General features: G+C 41.7%; 1 protein-coding gene and 1 pseudogene across 6 annotated transcripts in view; both read left to right on the top strand.

The window, feature by feature from the left end:
- The window catches only part of Plekha2 (pleckstrin homology domain containing A2), an 83,423-nt gene that overhangs the window by 30,481 nt on the left and 32,668 nt on the right, over positions 1-20,274 (top strand). For all 6 annotated transcript variants that reach the window (XM_077792453.1, XM_026404686.2, XM_026404685.2 and 3 more), the window contains exon 3: positions 18,655-18,711. In XM_077792453.1, coding sequence (XP_077648579.1) covers positions 18,655-18,711 — 57 coding nt within the window. The remainder of the gene's footprint in view (positions 1-18,654; positions 18,712-20,274) is intronic.
- LOC113193882 (small ribosomal subunit protein uS7m pseudogene) lies at positions 3,856-4,711 on the top strand (annotated as a pseudogene).

Genomic DNA, 20,274 nt, shown 5'->3' on the forward strand with positions numbered 1-20,274 from the left:
CAAAGATATTGTGTCCATGTATAACTAAAAAAACATTTAAAAGAAAAAAAAAGATACGGTCTTGGGCTGGGATTGTAGCTCAGTGGTTGAGCACTTGCCTTGCATGCATGAGGTACTGGGTTCGATCCTCAGCATCACATTGAATGAATGAATGAATGAATGAATGAATAAAACAAAGATATTATGTCCATCTACAACTAAAAAAAAATGTGTTGTTTTGTTTTTAAAAAGAGATAAGGTCTTGCTGGGTTACCCGGGCTGGCCTTGAACTTCTGGGTTCCAGTGGTCTCCTGCCTCGGGAGTAGCTGTGATGTAGGTGGCATCAAGATGTCAATATTTGGGCTGGAGATGTGGCTCAGCGGTAGCGCGCTCGCCTAGCATGCGTGCGGCCCGGGTTCGATCCTCAGCACCACATACCAACAAAGATGTTGTGTCCGCCGAGAACTAAAAAATAAATATTAAAAAATTCTCTCTCTCTCTCTCTCTCTCTCTCTCTCTCTCCTCTCTCACTCTCTCTTTAAAAAAAAAAAAAAGATGTCAATATTTGATTCAGGAGCAAGAAATTTTCTTTTCTTTTAGGATTTTCTTTTGCTGCTGCCTGTGAGAGGAAGATGTAGGGCCTGAAGGTGGAGCCTCACATGGAAATTTCTCAGGCTTGAGAGACAAGAGATCCAGGCTGTAGCCTTGGCTCCTCCACTCAGTTGATCTGTGTCTTAGGAAGTCATTTCTCTTCCAGACTATACACAGTCTAGATAATCCTTAATATGACTTTTAACCCTTCATTTCCTGCAGGCCAGAGAGTCAGAGATCCTGGAGCTTAACAACATTACCTAACACATATTTACTAAACTTGTCTAATGTGTCAGACACCAGTCTAGATGCTGGGGCCACAGCAGTGTGCAAGACAGTCTCTGGCTTCATGGAGCTTACAGTGCAGGTGGGGAGGTAGACGATGAAGCACAATTGGGGTAGGGAGAATTGTGGGTTACCCCTTCAAGGAGGAGGTGACACACTAGAGCCAGATCTTGAAGGATGGGTGAGATTAGAGTGATTATTACTTTATATTGTTCACATTTGTAGAGCATTTTGCAGGTTTTGAAATGTTTTCCTGTACAGGGTCTCATTTGATTGCTGTCCCCACTGTGTCCTAAGCACAGAGGAGGAGGAAGAGGAGGGAAACAACAGTTGTTATGGGGGCAGAGGAGGGCACCTGGATTTCCCAGGTTAGAGGGGGTGCTTAAGGTTGAGTTCCCCAGAAGAAGCCCCTGTTATGAGGTGTTTTAGTCAGCTTTTCTTGCTGCTATGACTAAAGGACCCGACCAGTACAACTGTAGAAGAGGAAGAGATTATATGTGGGCTCACAGTTTCAGAGGTCTCAATCTGTAGACAGCCGCTTGCATTCCTCGGGGCTCCAGATGAGACAGGAATAACATGGTGGAAGAGTGTGGCAGATGGAAGCACCTTGTGTGGTGATCAGGAAGCAGAGAGAAACTCCATTCTTCAGATACAAAATATATACCCCAAGGCCTCAATTCCCACATCCTCCAGCCACACCCTTCCACCTCAATTCCCACTCAATTAATCTGATCAGGGATTTGTACACTGATTAGGTTAAGGTTATAACCCCATCATTTTTCCTCCCACCTTCTTACATTGCCTCACACTGAGCTTTTGGGGGACACCATATCTAAACCATAACATGAGGATCAGGCACCCAGACAATGCTTTGTAGTCAAGTTTTTTTCATGAAGAAAACATTCCCGTGAGGATTGTTAGGAGGGTGGGGGAAACAGGATAGAACAGGGAGGAAATCAGATAAGGGCATGAGCTCAGATGGAAGTCTTGTGGCTGATGATAGTTCTGGGGAGAGCTAAGCCTCAGAGTTATACCTAGAGAGTTGGGCTTTGATGTGCCCGAGCTGGACAGTCACTAACTGCAGCTCTCCATGTGTGGGCACATGGCTTCCAGCAGGCTCTGAAGCTGAGCTGAGAGAATTTGGGATATTAGCAATAGTACCTGTTAGTGGGGCATGCAGTGGGGGAATATTAGGGATCAGAACACAGTAGCCAGGATATTGGATAGCCAGGTGTGGTGGTGCCTACCTATAACGCCAGTGACTTGGGAGGTTGAGGCAGGAGAATCACAAGTTTGAAGCCAGTCTGGGCAACTTAGCAAGACGATATCTCAAAAGGACTGGGGAGGTAGTTCAGTGGTAGAGTGCTTGCTTAGCACTTATGAGCCCTGGGCTAGATCCCAGTATCACAAAACAAAACAAAACAAAAAAAACCCAACATAGCAGGGACCAAGTACAGCCTTGAATCTTAGGCAAAATTTAGAATCCATGTGGTAAATTAAGGATTTGAGGTTTTAGTTAAAAAGAACCCCTCTAAATTAAGGTTTTCAATATTATTGATTGTGACCACTGATTTGGCTGAAGCATTTTAAAGTCAATATGCTAGCAGCATCAAGCACACAAAATAATCCTTTTTGTTGAAGTAAGCATATTTAATATGAGAGCTATCCTTTTAACAAATTTCTAAGTGTGCAACACCATATTGTTGATTATAGGTGTGATACAGCAGATCTCTTTCTAACTGACTCATCTTACATGCAAACAAATCATTCTTGATTAGAAATAAACATTGGCTGTATTTTCTTTAAAAACAATTTCATGATGTTATGGCGCTACCAGTTTCTTCTTTCTTTCTTTTTTTGTTTTTTTTTTTTTGGTCCTGGGGATCAAACCCAGTGCCTTGCATGTGCTAGCCAAGTGCTCTACCACTGAGCCCTAGCCTTTAGCAGTTGTATTTTAACTTAATGTTGGTCTCTATCATGATGGAAGAGATAAAGTTCCTTAATTAGGGCTGCTCTACTTCATTAAAGTGACCTACAGAGTAATGAACTATGTTTTAATTGCACAGTAATGCTGGTGTTCAACCTCTGTAATGCCCATGAGGCTAAGTAATTACAAGACTAAATTATATGGCCTTGAACAAGGGGTAAACAGAGGCTGGGATGGTATTGCACTAGATTGCTGTTCTTGTCAAATGTACTTTGTAAGATGTATTTTTTTCTTTCTTTAAAAATACTTAGATGCATTTACTTTCGAAAGGGCATGTGAATTCGGGATCAACATAATATCCAAAATATTGCATCTCTCCTGGTAAATCTGGGAGCCCAATGAAAGCTCTCTCTCTCTCTCTCTCTCTCTCTCTCTCTTTTTTCCAAGTGAACTGAAATCAATTCTTTTTATTGATAGGGTCAAAGAGTTTTAGTAGTGTTGACAACAGAACCTATATTTGGCTGCATTTTAGTGGAAAGAATATGCAAGCATGGGAGGAGAGTATATTAATGTATATAGTGGACAGTATTGTCTTAAAGATTGGGCAAAAAAATTGGCATATTTAAAAAATTGTGTCTTCTGTATCAGAGATCTCCTTAAGCAAAGTTTGGTTGAAATCCATCAATATTTAAAAGATTTTTGCATCATGAACTTCAACTTGCCCAAATGCCAAGAACCAGTCAATAACGTTCTTTTAAAAATGGACAGTACGTGTACATAGCTCAAAATTCAGCATAGGAAAGTTCGACATAGTGACAAGTTTCTCCCTTCCTCTCGTATCTTCCAGTCAGAGTCCCCTCAGCAGGGCAGCCAGTATTGCTTTTCTATCCAGAGAGATCTTCTGCATATATAAGCATCATGATAACTTTCAGATTTTTCAGCAATAGTTTGGGCAAAATTTTTTTTCTGGGGTTTTAAAAATATTTTTAAATTTAATTTTATATTTATTTATTTTTGTTCAGTTTTTATTTTTTATATTCATGGATTTTGTGTAATTAGCAGACCAACCGTCCATGGTAACACTTTATAGAGGGGGTCCCAGAGGCCGGCCAAGATGGCTCCCCTGCCCTGGAGGCTCTGCTAGGCTGCTCAGGCTTGGCGCCGGGCTTGCTGCGTACTGTCAGTCTGCTTCTAGGGAAGAAGCTTTCCTGTCCTGTTTGGGGGAGGTCCTTCTACCTCTTGGGACAGAGCCAAAATTATTACTGTTCAGGCAAACCCAGGTGAGGTGGAGCCGCTGTGGTGCTGAACTCAGAGATCCCCTAATTGACCAGGAACGTGACGGCAAGTCTGTGGCCGAGCTCACCCAGGAGGAGAAATAGGACCAGGAGCTCAAGAAAACTCAGCTCATCAAAGCTGCCCCAGAGACAAAACAAGCTCCGTGTTTGCAGACCCGGTGATCAGTAAATTCACCAACAGGATGATGAAAGGAGGAAAGAAAGTACCGGCCAGATCTCTCATGCACCAGACTCTGGAATCTGTGAAAAGGAAGCAGTTTGAGAAGTACCAGACGCAGCCCCGACGCCATCTTCCACCAAGCACTGAAAAACCGTGAGCCTCCTCAGGGGGCGCCATTCCTACCAGGTCCCTGTGCCCCTAGCTGACCCACGTCGCCGCTTCCTAGCCATGAAGTGGATGATCACAGAAGGCCGAAAGAATCAGCACCGGCGGACATCGATGCCAGAGCAGCCGTCACATGAGCTGTTGCAGGCCTTTCACCACCAAGGCCCCGCGATCAAGAGGAAGCACGGTATGCACAAGATGGCTGAGGCCGACCGAACCCTGGCCCACTGCCGTCGGTGGCAGAGGGGGAGGAAAGGTTCCCATCAGAGCCCAGGGCCTCCGCCATTTAAAAACAAAAAAACCTTATGAGCCACTGTTCTCTTGAGAAGTACCTGTGGGTTAAGGATATAGTTCCTTTTGAGAAGAATGGAGCAGCATGTTTGTTGCCTATCAATCCTCTTCCTTTGGGGCTAGAATAGCTCTCTCTGTCCCATCTCTTTGTAAAGAGAGAACATGTCAACTTACTGATTTTCTCCAAGAAACTCAGGGCCTAGGCTTCTCTCACCTCAGAGTGGGCCTTTGGATACTATGAAAGGAAGAAATTTTTGTATCAGAAATGATTATTAGAAAATCTTTAATCTGAACTACTAGTGTAACACATTATGTAAGAACTACCATTCATTAAAACTGGCTGGAGGATTAAAAAAAAAAAAAAAAAACCACTTTATTGAAAAAGTTCATTAGAGTGGTTGATATGTAGTCAGGCACAGTGGCACACACCTGTACTCTCAGCTACTCAGGAGGCTGAGACAGAAGGATTATAAGTTCCAGACCAGCCTGGGAAATTTAGAGAGACCCTGACTCAAAATAAAAAAATAAAAAGAACTTGGAGGTGTGGCTCATTAGTAAAAAGAGCCCTGTCCTAGTATGTGCAAGGTCCTAGGTTTGATCTTCAGAAAAAAAAAAAAAAAAGAAGTTTGCTGATGTGCTTTATTTTTTTTATTTTATTTTTTTTTATTTCATTAGAGTAAAAATGCAGAATCCTTTGGGGTAAAAGTTCCAAAAGGGCTGGGGAGGTAACTTAGTGGTAGGATATCCCTGGGTTCAATCCCTAGGACCATACGAAAAAAAAAAAAAGTAACAGATCTAAAGTTTTACAAAATGAAAGTTCTTTCTAAGGATTAAATTATTATTAAACTAAAGTTTTTAGAATTTAAAATTGTGTGGCCTTTTTTGAGAACTAACATAAAATGCTGTATATGGAATTTCATTTTGTCTAGTAACACTTTAATTTAAAAAATTAAGCAAGTCTTGCTTTTATAACAGCATGTTCTTTATCTAAATTAAAAAAAAAATAAGGGCTGGAATGTAGCTCAGTGGTAAAATGTGTGCTTAGTGTGCATAAGTCCCTAGGTTTCAATCCCTAGCACCAATAAATAAATGAATAAACAAACAAATAAATAGCTAAGAAGATCTTTGGAGCAATTGTGTCAATAGCACTACTTGATATTCAAATCCAAGCAACCAAAGAGATACTTGCTAGAGATCTAAGTTTTACTAATGCAAGACCATGGTGAAATTCTTCTAAGTTTTCTTAAAATTTGTCTTTGGTTATGTTATTGCATTTGCTTTAGACCTTAACTTTCAATATTTGTTTAATATATCTATTTTGTACATCTCTATGTATTTAATTTTATACAAAAGAATGCCATTTTTCTTATTAAAATTGTGTCTCTAAGACGAAGCATGCTGTTATATATTTGGGAGAGGGGCTGCAAGTTAGATTTTGCTTTGGAGTCCATTTCTACTGATTGTGTCAGCTAAGCACAGGACAATATGATGAATACATTCATTAAGGAAACATGCACTTTTTGAACCTCCTGTCCTCATCTGTAATATATAATAATGATATCAATGATGTCTACCTGCAACATAGTTGCTATGAAGGTTAAATAAAATAAGGTATGTGAAAGTACTTTGATAAATTCTCAAGTGCTACAGAGATGCCATTTGTTAAGAAAGTTTGTTCTGGCAGTGATACCAAGATGGATAGGGAGGTAGGGAGAGCTGAGGCTGGAGGTGACAGCTCAGAATTGATCAAGAGCTTCCTCTATATCTGGGGAGGTAAGTGGTAGGAACTGAGAGGAGGGGGCAGGTTTAAAGGCCACAAGAAGGAAGAAAATGGTGGGCTTGTTGACCAACTAAGGGATGAAGTAGAATCACTGCATAGCTGACCAACATGGTATGTGTGATGTATGTGTTATACATGTATCTTCCTAATGTCCTCTATAGTTACATTTATAAACCAAAAACTTTAATGAGGTTAATTTATTTTTCAATTTTATATATATTTATTTTTTGGAACCATAGGTTGAACCCAGGGCACTTAAATCCTGAGCCATATCCCCAGCCCTGTTTGTTTTTTATTTTGAGATGGGGTCTTGCCAAGTTGTTTAGGGCCTTACTAAGTTGCTAAGGCTGGTTTTGAACTCAAAATCCATCTGCTATAGCCTCCAGAGCTGCTAGGATTACAGGAATGCACCACCATGCCCAGCTAATGAGATTAATTTTATATATATATATTTTAGAAATAATAGTTCATATCTGTTTCCTAATAGGTATAGTTTCTAAAGTGTGCATGCCTGTGCCATTTTTGAAATCCAGACAGATAAAGCAGTACTTAATACTATACATTCCCACTTAATGTATATTTAATTAAAATTTATAAGCAAGAAATTACAGATAAGTGGTGATGATGATACTTAGGAAGACTAAGTTGTTTACTTGGGAAAGAGCAGTGAAGATCTTATTAGTGAAAACACTGTATCTATACAACTTTAAGGAAAAAAGTGTAAAGCCAAGACTTTGTGGTAACAGCCCAAATGTGAAAATTGATGTTTTCTGAAAATTGTCAGTCATCATAATGAATGTTACTGCCTGTGATGTTGAGTGGGTGCCTATCAGTCTGATTCTTGTTTTTCTTATCTGTTAAATATACTATTATCTATCTGAAAGAATGTTTTTGAGAATCCTATAAGGTAACAACTATGTTTTTTAGATTCTGGAAAAATAGGAGGTACTCAATATTATTCATTGACTTTGAACAACAAATAATATGCTAATTGTTTTGTAAATGAATGGTGAATTTTTTTTACCTTATTTCACTTAATTTCTTCAGGCTAATAAAATTAATTGGTTTAGGATGGTATGTCGGCTAATTATAAAAAGATTAGATGTCTTTATTAGGTGACCATGGAGGAAAAAACTTCAAATTAACTTTTCCTGTGTGCGCGTTTTGCTAATACTTAATTCAAAATAATAAACAAAACATGAAAATAACCTTACGTCACAATAAAGTAATGATGTTTTTCCAACTCAGTTTTTAGCAGTGTGTGTATATCATAGTAATTTTCTATTTGTTTATAGGTTTGTTAGGAATAAGTTACATATCTAGTTATATTTCTTTAAATATAGTGAGCTATAAGTACTTAAGATTAAAAAAAAAAGTTTAGTACCTGGTTGGCTGGGGAGAGGATGTGGGGCCACTGACAGATGGGGAAGTTGGGAGGGTAACCGATAAGAGGACGGAGGGGAAATGATCTGTGAGTTTGAAGCAGATGTGTAGGAAGCTGGTTAAAGAAAGGAGTGAAGGAGTTGGTGTATTAAGTTTAAGGCTTTAGAATCATCCAGGAGGCCAACAGTGAGAGTCTCAGGACCTGCATGTGACTAGAGGGTATCTGGAGCCCAGGCCTTTGAGCAGTTCTCTAAATCTCTATCGCCAGGGTTGGAAGAGGGCAGTCAAGGGAACAGGGAACTCAGGGTGTGGTGGCCAACAGGTTTACACATCACGAAGCTCGTCCTGTCTCAGGCGAGTGCTGGCCTATCAACAAGAGACAGATGTCCTGGGAGCATTAAACTAACATAGCAGTTTGTGATATAGAATTGGTTTCTCAGGAAGGGAAAGATTACATATATATTTTTATCTGGAGACTGGGGAGAGTAGCTATGGGCATTTCATATTGCCTGAAGTTTGAATCAGGGAGTGGATTAAGGAGTGGAGGAAGGAGACGTGTTGGACTCCATAGCAGCAGGTGCAGCCACTGCCCAGGGCACCTGACTCCTGGGAATAGCATGGTTACTTTCCACTTGGTTATTCTCTTATGCCAGGGGGAGGGGCTATGAAACATAAGGCAGAGTTGGCCGTGCTCCTCCTTTGCAATTCTATTATGCTAGTCTCTCTCTCTTTTTTTTTTTTAAAGTTGGAGATCAGTACATTTAATATGGTGCTGAGGATTGAATCCAGTGTCTCAGAAGTGTGAGGCAAGTGCGTCACCACTGAGCTACAACCCCAGCCCTACCCTGGTCTCTTTAGGCAAGCTCTTGTCTATGAGTCGGGATGGTCTTGGCTTTGGTGGTTTGAGGAGTGGTTTCAGCTCATGGGCAGCCATGTTGGAGCATGGGATTGACATGGGCATTTCTCTACTTTTGGACCACCAGCTGAGTTCCTTGCTGTCAGCTAGCCATTCCAGGGGGATATAAGAGAAGGTAAGGAGTTGAGGAGGCTCCACCATCTTTCTTCCTTCCCCCTTTCTGTTCTCTTAATCACTGGTCTTTTGGAGGTTGGCACCCAAGAGCCAGTTGGACTAGTTCATGCCCTGCCCAGCTTGGGCAACTGTAGAGGGCCTCATTTGGTGTAACCCTGCTGGTCTTGCTCTTGTATTCGTCTTTCATTGATAATCAACTCTTAGATAATGCCTCATGGGAGGTGGCATGTCATCAAGGAAAGTGCCCTAAATGATTTGGGAATCCAGAAGGGTTTGATTTTTGAGTGCTGGCTAGACTACTTGCTGCCTGTGGGACCTTGGGCAAGCTGCTTCACCTGCTGGATTCTTAGTTTCTTCATCTGTAAAGTGGGATTGTTGGGATTCAGCAACCATATGTGAAAGTATGTAGCAGCATGCATGACACAGAATAGTCCTTTTTCTTTTTTTTCTCCTAGTACTGTGGATTGAACTCAGGGGTGCTCTACCACTGAGCTGTATCATTAGCCTTTTCTTTAGTTATTTTTTTTGAGACAGGTTCTCACTTAGTTGCCCAGTCTAGTCAAGCTCGTGGTCCTCCTGCCTCAGCCACTAACTGGGATCGTGGGTGTGCACCTAGTCTCTTAAGTATATGTCACTTTCCTTCTTTCTTCCTTAAGCTGGGCTTTCCCAAAGCACCAGATCGATGTTGGAGGTTGTGAGCTCTGTCTTCATTGGGCTTCTTAAGGAGGTTCCCCCAGTTGAGCCTTAGAGGACTCACATGTTGAATGAAGAGAAAATCATTGAGACCTTTTGGGACTGACATTCTGTGAATTTATGAATCTGTAGTTGGGTCTTCTGATCATTTCTTTGTTCTTTATTACTTTCACTAGTAGAGGGGAGGGGGAGAAGGAATCACATGGGTAAACTTTTCTGCATCAACAAGAAATGTTGCTGTTTCTGCAAAAAGTCTTAATCGTGGGAGATAGGTCACATCTCTGTATGGGCACTTTATCTCCTTCCTTGGTTATGGAAGAGAGTTAATCCTATGCTTTCCACTCATGGGGAGTGAGCTCCTTCAGGTCTGGAGTGAAAAGCTGTGCGTGGCAGTGGCTTCATAACAGGAAGCTTCCCTGTGCCCCTACTTTGTTTCAGAAAATTTATAAGTCCAACGTGCAGACCACTTCTGACCTGCAGACCTCAGGCAGGGTAACTGCCAGCCATACAACACATGCACTGAGGTCTCCTTTCCCCTGCCCACCCCACCCCACCCCACTCTCCTCTTCCTCCTGCCCTGTTACTGCTGGTGCAGCAACTGGGGTCATTCTATGGGCTGATGGCTGGGTGTAGCCTTTTCTCTCTCCAGCTGCTGTGTCTCCAGTGTACAGTCAGCAGGACCAGCCGGCATCTGTAACAGTGTTCCTCCAACCTGGTGGCACCATGAACTCCCTTAGGAGCTCCAAAAATAAACAAGTGCCTGGGTTCTCTTCTAGGTCAGTTAAAACTGGGGATGGAGCATGGATGTTAAAAATCTCCCCATAAAAAAACTGACCTGAGCAATATAGTGAGACTCCATCTCAATCTCCTCAGGTTCTATAGCACGTTAGGGTAACTGTGGTTGACAACAACTAATTGTATATTTCAAATAGCTCGTAGAGAGGATTTTGAATGTTTCCAACACAAAGAAATGATAAATGTCTGAAGTGATGGATATGCTAGTCATAGTCACCCTGGCCAGGTCATGACACACTGTATACATATATTGAATTGTTAGGCTGTTCCCCATGAAAATGCATGATTATTATGTGTCAATTAAAAATAATTTTAAAAAAATCTCTACAGGCAGTCCACATAAACTGTTTTCCATTTGCAGGAGAAAGGCTGAGAGTGTAGCTCATTAGTAGACTGTGCTGTTTAGCATGCATGAGGACCTGGATTCAATCCCTAGCACCAAAATAAGATAACAAATTAACAAAAGTGTATCCCCACCAACCTGTCCCCCCTCCATGTCTGCTCAGATGCCCTCATCTCGATGCCTGTCGTGTCTTCAACATCCATACCATCCAGGAGGGAGATGTATGTCTTCTGACCATATTCTACTTGGTTCTAGTTCAGCCGTCTATGGGCAGAGCTTGTGCCTGGACTTTTAAAAACAACCTCCCCAGGAGATTTTGGTGTGCACTGAAGTTGGAGAAGAAGCTGTGTACATGAATTCAGAGTGAGGGTGATCAGAGTAGGCTGTGGTCAGTGGAGGAGGCATCTGAGTTTGTCCTTTGCTGAAGGAGGCAGAACTGTGGCCAGAGGAGGCAGCTTGCGTGGGTCTGACACTCTGTCCTTCCCTGAGTGCTGATTCCTGGTTTCTGTCCTGATATCTGGTGGCCCAGGTCCTCAGCTCAGCCATGTTGGCACATCCTTCCTTGCTCAGTGTCTCTGTCTGGGTTTGTCTGTGTGCCACCCTAGCAGGGAGCTGTCACCAGTAGTCTTCTAGGTCTAGTAATTGGAGTAGACACTGAGCATCACTTTGGATCAAACTTCAGGAATCCTGATGCTGTTTTCTCCTGTGTCATCTGTTTCCCTCTGGGTGGGGAAGACAGTGGAGGAGAAGCATCTTTTTCAGACTTTTGTCATATTTTCCTGGCTCCTTGTGAGGGGGAGAGAGAGAGGGTATACTGGAGTAGAATGTGTGTGGAAAGGGTGTGGACACTTTCACCCCTGGGTAACCGAGCCTGGAGGGCTGCTGCTATATCTTGCTGAACAGAGAGAGGCAGGGGAGGAGGGTGGAGCATCCCTTTGAGTGTGGGTGGAGGGGGTGAAGTAGTTGAAATCTGAACAGCCCTTATCTGTCATTACATGTGGGTTAGAGTCCAAATGGTTCCCCCAATCCTGCTTCATCACTCATAATTCAAGATAGGGCTCTGGAGGCCTTTGGGCTGTGGTTGGGGTGAGGAGAGTGAGTTATGCAAGAGTAACCCTGAGCCTTGGCACTTGCATCATGTAATTAGCCTTGCAGAGGGGGATAGGAGCTGCCATGTGCTGGGCTCTCTCCATGTATTTTCATAGTAATTCTCTCAACCACCCTATGACACAGGGCTTATTATCTCCATTTTATAGGAAAAGAAACTTGCCTCCAGTCATGGAGTGTTAATTTCACAGCTAGAAGTCCCAACAGCTCAAGCTTTTTAAATTACACCATGCTGCTTCTAGGGCATTGGTGTGGAAATGAGGAGACTTAAACTTTAGGTCAAGCTCAGCCACCAATTTTGTGACCTTGGACAAATCCCCCCACTCACAAGTCACTCTTTTGGACTGCACAACAGTGTGGGGGTAGATGTGCAGACTCAGGCAGAGGCCTGTGTCTCTGTGTATCCCTGGAGCCTTCGGCCACAATGAAGCGATACAGACATGGGTCTGCTTCTGGCAGTCAAATTCTGGACGAACTCTGTCTTTGCTTGGAGTGGCTCATGGTCCCTCCTAGGGCCCTGTCAGTCCCTCCTTACTTTCGGGGAGCTGGTGACTGCTTTTTTGGACTCTGTTCTGGGTGTGACAAGACCTGTCTTTCTCTTTCTCACTCTCTTTTTTGTGGTACTAGGGATTTAACCCAGCCACATCCCCAGCCCTTTTTATTTTTTATTTTGAGACAGGGTCTCTCTAAGTTGGTGAGGCCAGCCTTGGGCTTGCAATCCTCATGTTGCAGCCTCCCCTGCCCCTAGGATTACAGAAGTGTCTGGCTCCCAGTGTCTTTCAGTTTCCACATATGAAGGGAAACATTAACTAGTTGTCTTTCTGAGCCTGGCTTATTTCATTTAACATGATGACCTCCAGTTTCATTCATTTTCCTGCAGATGACATGATTTCATTTTACTGTGTGGCCGAATGATACTCCATTGTGTATATATATACTACATTTTCTTCATACACTGGTTTGTCGATAGGCATGGAGACTGATTTCATAACTTGGCTATTGTGAATAGTGCTACAGTAAACATGGATATGCAGGTCTCTCTTTTATATGTTTATTTCATTTTCTTTGAGGATATACCCAGGAGTAGTATAGCTGGATCATATGGTAGTTCTAATTTCAGTCTTTGAGGAACCTCCCTTCTGTTTTCCATAGCAGCTGTACTAATTTACATTTCTGCCAACAGTGTCTAAGGGTTCCTTTTAATTCACCTCCTTGCCGTGTTTATTTTCTTTTTATAATAGCCATTCTGACCGGGGCGAGATGGACTCTCAGTTAAGCTTTGATTCATATTTCCATGATGGCTAAAGATTTTGAACATTTTCCAAATATTTATTGGGCATTTGTACTTTTTTTTTGGGGGGGGGGAGTACTGGCATTTGTACTTTCCAGATCTAGTTCAGATCTTTTACTCATTTATTGGTTGGATTTTTTAAAAATTTGTACCAGGGCTTGAACCCAGAGGCACTTTACCAATGAGCCACACCCCCCAGCCCTTTATATTTTTTTAGTTTTCAGACAAGGTCTTGCTAAATTGTTTGGGGGGCCTTGATAAGTTGCTGAGGCTGACCTTGATTTATGATCCTCCTACCTCAGCCTCCTGAGTTGAAGGGATTATAGCTATGGCCACCTGTTGTTAAGTTTTTAGAGTTCCTTATCTATTCTAGATATTAATCCTCTGTTAGATGAATAGCTGGTAAAGATTTCCTCCCCTTCTGTAGGTTGACTCTTCATTCTGTTGATGGTTTCCTTTGCTGTGCAGAAGCTTTTTAGTTTGATCTAATCCCCTTTGTCAATTCTTGATTTTATTTCCTGACCTATTGAAGTCCTGTTCAGGAAATTATTGCCTGTGCCAATATCTTGAAGTGCTTCTTCTGTGTTTTCCTCTAGTAGTTTCAAAGTCTCGGGTCTTAGATTAAGATCTTTGATCCATTTTGAATTGTTACTTGTGTGGGGTGAGAGACAGGGGCCTACTTTCAATCTTCTACACGTGGACATACAGTTCCTCAGCACCATTTGTTGTTTGTCTTTTCTCCAGTATATGTTTTTTGGCACTTTTGTCAAGAATCACTTGGTTGTAGGTGTATGAGTTTATTTCTGGGTCCTCTGTTCTATTCTATTGGTCTCCGTGTCTGGTTTTAGGTTAATACCATGTTGTATTTGTTACTATGGCTCTCTAGTGGATTTTGAAATCAAGTACTAAGCATTGTACTTTTACTTAGGACAACCTTGGCTATTTGGGGTCTTTTGTGCTTTCATCAAATTTTACAATTTTTTTCCTAGTTCTGTGAAAAATGTCATTGGTATTTTGCTGAGGATTACACTGAATCTGTAGATTGCTTTTGGTAGTATGGCCCTTTTTTAAAAAAAATATTTTTTAGTTGTAATTGGACACAATAACTTTATTTTATGTATTTATTTTTATGTGGTGCTGAGGATCAAACCCAGTGCCTCCCATGTGCTAGGTGAGCGCTCTACCACTGAGCCCCAGCCCCAGCCCCAGTATGGCTCTTTTAACAATATTGATTCTTCCAATTCATGAACATGGGAGGTTTTCCCATTTTCTTGTGTCTTCTAAAATTTCTTTTCCCAGTGCTTTATAATTTTCATTGTAGAGGTCTTACACCTCCTTGATTAGGCTTATTCCTTGGTATTTTATTTTTTGAGACTATTGTGAACAAGATTGTTTTCCTGATCTCTTAGTGACTTCATTATCAGTTTATGGTTTATACTGATTTTTATATGTTGATATTTGTATCCTCTTACTTGCCTGAATTTGTTGATTAGTTCTAAGAGTCTTTGGTAGAATATTTGTTTTCTAGGTATAGAATAAGATTATCTGTAAACAGGATTAATTTGACTTCCTCATTTTCTATTATTATTCCTTTTTATTTCTTTCTCTTATCTGATTTCACAGGTTAAAATTTCAAGTATTGCTGAGTGTGGTGGCACATTGCTATAATCCCAGTGACTGGGGTGGCTGAGGATTGCAAGTTCAAAGCCAGCCCCAGCAACTAAATGAGGCACATAGCAACTCAGTGAGACCCTGTCTCTTAATAAAATATTAAAAAGGGCTGGGGATTTTGGCTCGGTGGTTAAGCACTTGTGGGTTCAATCCTCAGTACAAAAATAAAAACAATTCAAGTATTATATTGAATAAGAGGGTGAGAGTGGACACCCTTGACTTGTTTCAGATTTTAGAAGAAATGTTTTCAGTTTTTCTGCATCCAGTACAATGTTGGCTATGGATTTGTCATGTATAGCCTTTATTATGTTGAGGAATGATCCTTCTATACCTAGTTGTATTAGTCAGGGTTCTCTAGAGGAACAGAATCAACAGGAAGTATGATTATAAAAAGGGGATTTATTAGATTGGCTTTCATGACCAGAAGCTGGATAATCCACAGTGGCTGTCTACAGGCTGGAGAGCTGGAGGAAACAATAGCTGTGCAGTCCAAGATGCTGAAGCCTCAGAACAAGAGGAATCAGTGGTGCTACCCTAGTCCAAGACAAAAGGCTTCTGGAAACTCCCTGGATAATCACTGGCAGAGTCTGCTTTGGAAGGAAGAAGAAGCAAAAGTCTGATATCCTCAGGCAATGGCAGCAGCAATCAAGAACCCATTCAGAAAGAATTGAGCTTCTGTTTGCTGCTGCTTCTTTGTTCTTCCAACTTTTATTCCATCCAAGTCACCATCTTATTGGACCTGTGCTGCCCACAGAGGGAGGGTCTGTCTCTGCTTCAGTTTGCTATCCCATGTGCCAATCGTTCCTAGACACACCCTCATTGACACACCCAGAAGCCTCCTAATCATCAGTATCTCTTCATCCAATCAAGTTGACAATTCAGATTAACCATTACACTAATTTATTCAGAGCTTTTATCATGAAATACTTTTTATCACCAACTCAAATCATAGTGTATGATTTTTTTAATTTGTTGTTAAATTCTGTTTGCAAATATTTTATTGAGGTTTTTTGCATCTGTTCATCAAGGATATTGTTCCATAGGCTTGTCTTTTTTTTTTTTCCATTAACAATTTTTTTAGAGAGAGAGAGAGAGAGAGAGAATTTTAATATTTATTTTTTAGTTTTCGGCGGACATAACATCTTTGTTTGTATGTGGTGCTGAGGCCGCATGCATGCCTGGCGAGCTCGCTACCACTTGAGCCACATCCCCGGCCCTCCATTAACAATTTTTACAATTTTATTTTTTCTACATTTTTATTGATGCATTATAGTTATTCACACTGATGGGATTTATTGTTACATATTCATACATGTACACTGTTTCTCTTAACCCAGGTTTTCTTAAAAAAGAAAAAAGGCAGTTACTATGAAGACAGAAAAAAATATGTAAATGAAAGTGCAAATCAGATCACCCTCATTTTAAATGCTAATATGGTTACTCAAATGCAGCTCTTATTTAATTTGCAATGCTGGGGATTGAACCTAGGACCTCACATGTGCTAGGTAAGCACTCTACCATTGCCTTACCCCTAGTCCCTCAAAGGCAGTTTTCAGACTTAGTGCCTCATTTGCAAAAGGAGGGAGTTGGAGTACAGGGTCTTTTTTAGGTCTTTTACTAGGATTTGGGGGTTCTTTTTTTTTTCGGTACCAGGATTGAACACAAGGCCACTTAACCACTGAGCCACATCTCCAGCCCTTTTTTTAAATAATATTTTATTTAGAGACAGAGTCTTGCTGAGTTGCTTAGGGCCTTGCTGTTTCTGAGGCTGGCTTTGAACTCTCAGATCCTCCTGCCTCAGCTCCCAAGCTGCTGAAATTACATGTGCCACCACAACTGGCTAGGACTCTGGGATTCTTTTTTATTTTTTATTTTTAGTTGTAGATGGACATAATACCTTCATTTTATTATTTATGTGGGCTGAGGATTGAACCCAGTGCTCCACACATGCGAGGCAAGCGCTCTACCTCTCAGCCACAATCCCAGCACAGGATTCTGGGATTCTCAGAATACTTTTGTTGTTGCTATCCCTATCTATTTTATTGTGATAGGAAATTTTATACGTTGAATTTGCTTCAAAGATGTATGTTAAGTTAGATAATTGGGGCTAGAAGGACTCTTCATTGTCATCTTAGGTATTTAGTAAAGCTGTCTCCTGGAACGATAGGTCATTTTGCTGTTAATCCTTAGGTAAATTTAATAAATTTCCTTGATCTAAGATTTACCTTCTTTTATTGCTTTGAGATAACCCCAGGTATTGGGGACTTCAAAAGTGCTTCTTTGAGACCAATGGTAACAGTTTTCAAGGTCATTGGGAGCTCTAGATTCTCAGGTTCATGGGGGAGTGGATTTTCCAAGATAACATATTAGAAACTCCACAGCTATGATATCTTGGTCAATGCCTTGGTATTAACCTATAATCCCAGTGTTTATATTGCTTCATCCCTGACACTGGAGTAATTGGAAAGCCAATAAGGTTATGCCAAGGTGGAATGTATTGCCAGACATGGTGCCTGTGAGCTTCTTTCTGTTTTAATAGTATATGTAATTATTGTTTTTTGGTGTCCAGAGATCATTTCATTTGCTACTCATAGCAGTCCTGTGAAGGAGGCTAATTTCTATATTGTGTGAGTTTGTAAGCTCTGTATGTATTATGGAAAGATTTTTAAATACCCCAAACAGGACAAAGTCAATAAAGTCAGATCAGTTAGGGTTGAAAAAACCATACTAGCTAACATTTGTTAAGAGTATTCTATGTAACAGGGACAATTCCAAGCACTCTTTTTAAAAAAATATTTATTTTTTAGTTGTAGTTGGACACAATATCTTTATTTTAATGTGCTGAGGATGGAACCCAGGGCCTCGCACGTGCTAGGCAAGCCCTAGGCAAGCTCTGTACCACTGAGCCGCAACCCCAGCCCCAAGCACTCTTAAATATTATTTATTAACTTACCCTTACAACTGTCTTTTAACATAAGTATTACAGGTGAAGTATTCTTAATCTGAAAATTCAAAAATCCAAAATGTTTTGAAATATGAAACTTTTCAGTGCTATTATGATGCCACAACTGGAAAATCTTACACCTGACCTCATGTGATAGGTTTGGGGTCAAAATGCAGGTGGATTAAAAACATTGTATAGCCGGGAGTGGTGGCCTGCCTATAATCCCAGTGGCTTGGAAGGCAAGAGAATTGTGAGTTCAAAGCCAGCCTCAGCAACTTAATGAGGCCCTAGGCAACTCAGCAAGACCCTGTCTCTAAATCAAATATAAAAAAGGGCTAGGGATATGGCTCAGTGGTTAAGGACTCCTGGGTTCAATCCCCAGTAACCGCCCCCCCCCCAAAAAAGTATAAAATTACCTTCAGACTACGTGTATAATGTATATGTGAAACATAAATGAAATTTCCTGTTTAGACTCGGGGGTCCATCCCCAGGATTTCTCATTGTATGTGCAAATATTTCGGAACCTGAGAAAAATCTGAAATTCAAATGTTTCTTGTCCTAGGCATTTTAGATAACTTGTATTATAGTCATTATTTTTACATAAGGGAAAACTGAGGCTCAGTGGTTAAAGAACTTTAGAGTCAAATGGTAGAGCAGACTTTTAACCATTGCCTTGGAATAACTCACTATAATAAGTGAGGTGAGAGTTTCCTGATGGAAAAAATGATAATGGAATTATTATCCAGGAATTAATATCCTTGTTTTACAGGCAAGGAAAGGGAACTGAAGAAATGTTGGGAGAGTTGCCCAAGGTTTGGAGGCCAGAAAGTGACAAACTGAAATGGCTTCTTGACGTTGTCTTTTGGTGCTGGGTTCGCTGCCTCACAGGGCTCCTTCTTAAAATGAACAACATGTGTCTTTCAGAACCTGGCAGTTGGCGCAGGGGCTGTTGGATCTTTGCAGCTGACGTACATCTCGAAGGTAATGTTGACCTGGAGCTCTGGGAATTTCCTATTCTCTAAGGAGGTTTGGTATCTAAATAAGAGGAAGTGTTATATATCCTTGGGGCTTTATCATTTGGGGACATTCCAGAGGCATTAAAATGTCCCCTTTGCCCTTAGATTGCCTATGGAAGATTTGCTCCTGACGGGTGGGTGTGGTGGTGGTTCCTAAGTTCCTGGAAGGCAGGCCCACAGCCTCTTCCTCCTTGGACACATCAGTCCCAGCTTTCTATCACTGTGATAGAATCCCTAGACCATCAAATTTTGAAGAGAAAAGGTTTATTTTGTTTCACAGTTTTAGAGTTTTCAGTCCATGGTCTGTTGGCCCTGTTGCTTTGGGGTATGTGGAGAGGGGCACATCAAGATGAAAGTATATGGCAGTGCAAAGCAAAAGAGTTTGGGGTTCCATGATCCCCTTCAAGGGCATGTCCTCAAATCACTTAAAGACCTCCTCATGGGCTTTACCTCCTAAAGGCCTCATCACCTCCCACTAGCTTCAAGCTATGGGTCTTCAAGGGATGTTCTAGATCCATATGGTAGTGGTCCATAATGCTCTCACCTCCTCCAAAAGGGGTGTGTGCGGGTGGTAGCTGAACTAGGGGGTATTAGTAGGATAAACTTTTTTTTTTTAATTAACTGGGACAAAAAGTAACATAAACACCTAAGTCCAGTAATTTTAAAGGGTTCTCTCAATGGGTATGTTAAAGAGTAGTAAGCAAGAAAGATCTGGGTCCTCCTAAAATCTTACCCATCACCTGGACAGTATGCCTGTGGAGGGAAGGTCAATAATGTCAGAGAAGGCACTCCTAGGTGCCAGGAGCACACATGGCCATATAACTGGCAGGCAGCTAACAGGCCATCCCCAAGTCCCGTAGTCCAGTTTACATAAAGGGGCAAGAGCAGCCTGTCTTCTGGGCTGAGACCTGGCTGTGGGGGCTGGTTAAGATGCCCAGTGTAACTGCTGAATTCAGCTGCTTTTAGCAGCCCCTCCCTAGGGCAGGCACCACTGCTGACCCATGATGCAGCAATGATAAAAAGGCAGGGGGCGGGGGACTTAGAGCCTCCCCAGAAAGAGGAACTCTTTGTACACTGAGAAGAGCCAGGTGGCACTCAGCCAGCTCCAAGGCTCCGGAAGTTCTGCTCTCCGTACACACCCCTCACTTCAGGCTTTCTGGGGGCTACTGCTTCCTTGACCACACTCTCCCACCCTTAGGGTCTTAAGATGGGAAAAGGGAAGTCCCTGAGCTGAGTGGCCACCAACTCCTTCTGGTAACAGGTTTGGATGCCTTGTGGTCAGCTTCCACCTCAGTTGCTCCGGAAGGGAATCTGGAGGTGCCCCAGGCTCAGGGAGGAGCAGCCATCTTTAGCTGAAGGGACAGGCTGACCTTATGCCTGCAGCGGCCAGGCAGAGTCTGGCAGATACAGCTCAGTGAAAACCCAGAAGATGCTCTGAGTGGATTAGAGGGAGGAGATAATGGCCTCAGGGGAAGGGGGAAGGGCCTTTAAAAGTATAGCTTTGCTAGCACAGCTGCGGGCAATTTGT

This window comes from Urocitellus parryii, chromosome 14 (assembly GCF_045843805.1).
Source record: "Urocitellus parryii isolate mUroPar1 chromosome 14, mUroPar1.hap1, whole genome shotgun sequence".
In the NCBI taxonomy this organism is placed as follows: domain Eukaryota; kingdom Metazoa; phylum Chordata; class Mammalia; order Rodentia; family Sciuridae; genus Urocitellus; species Urocitellus parryii.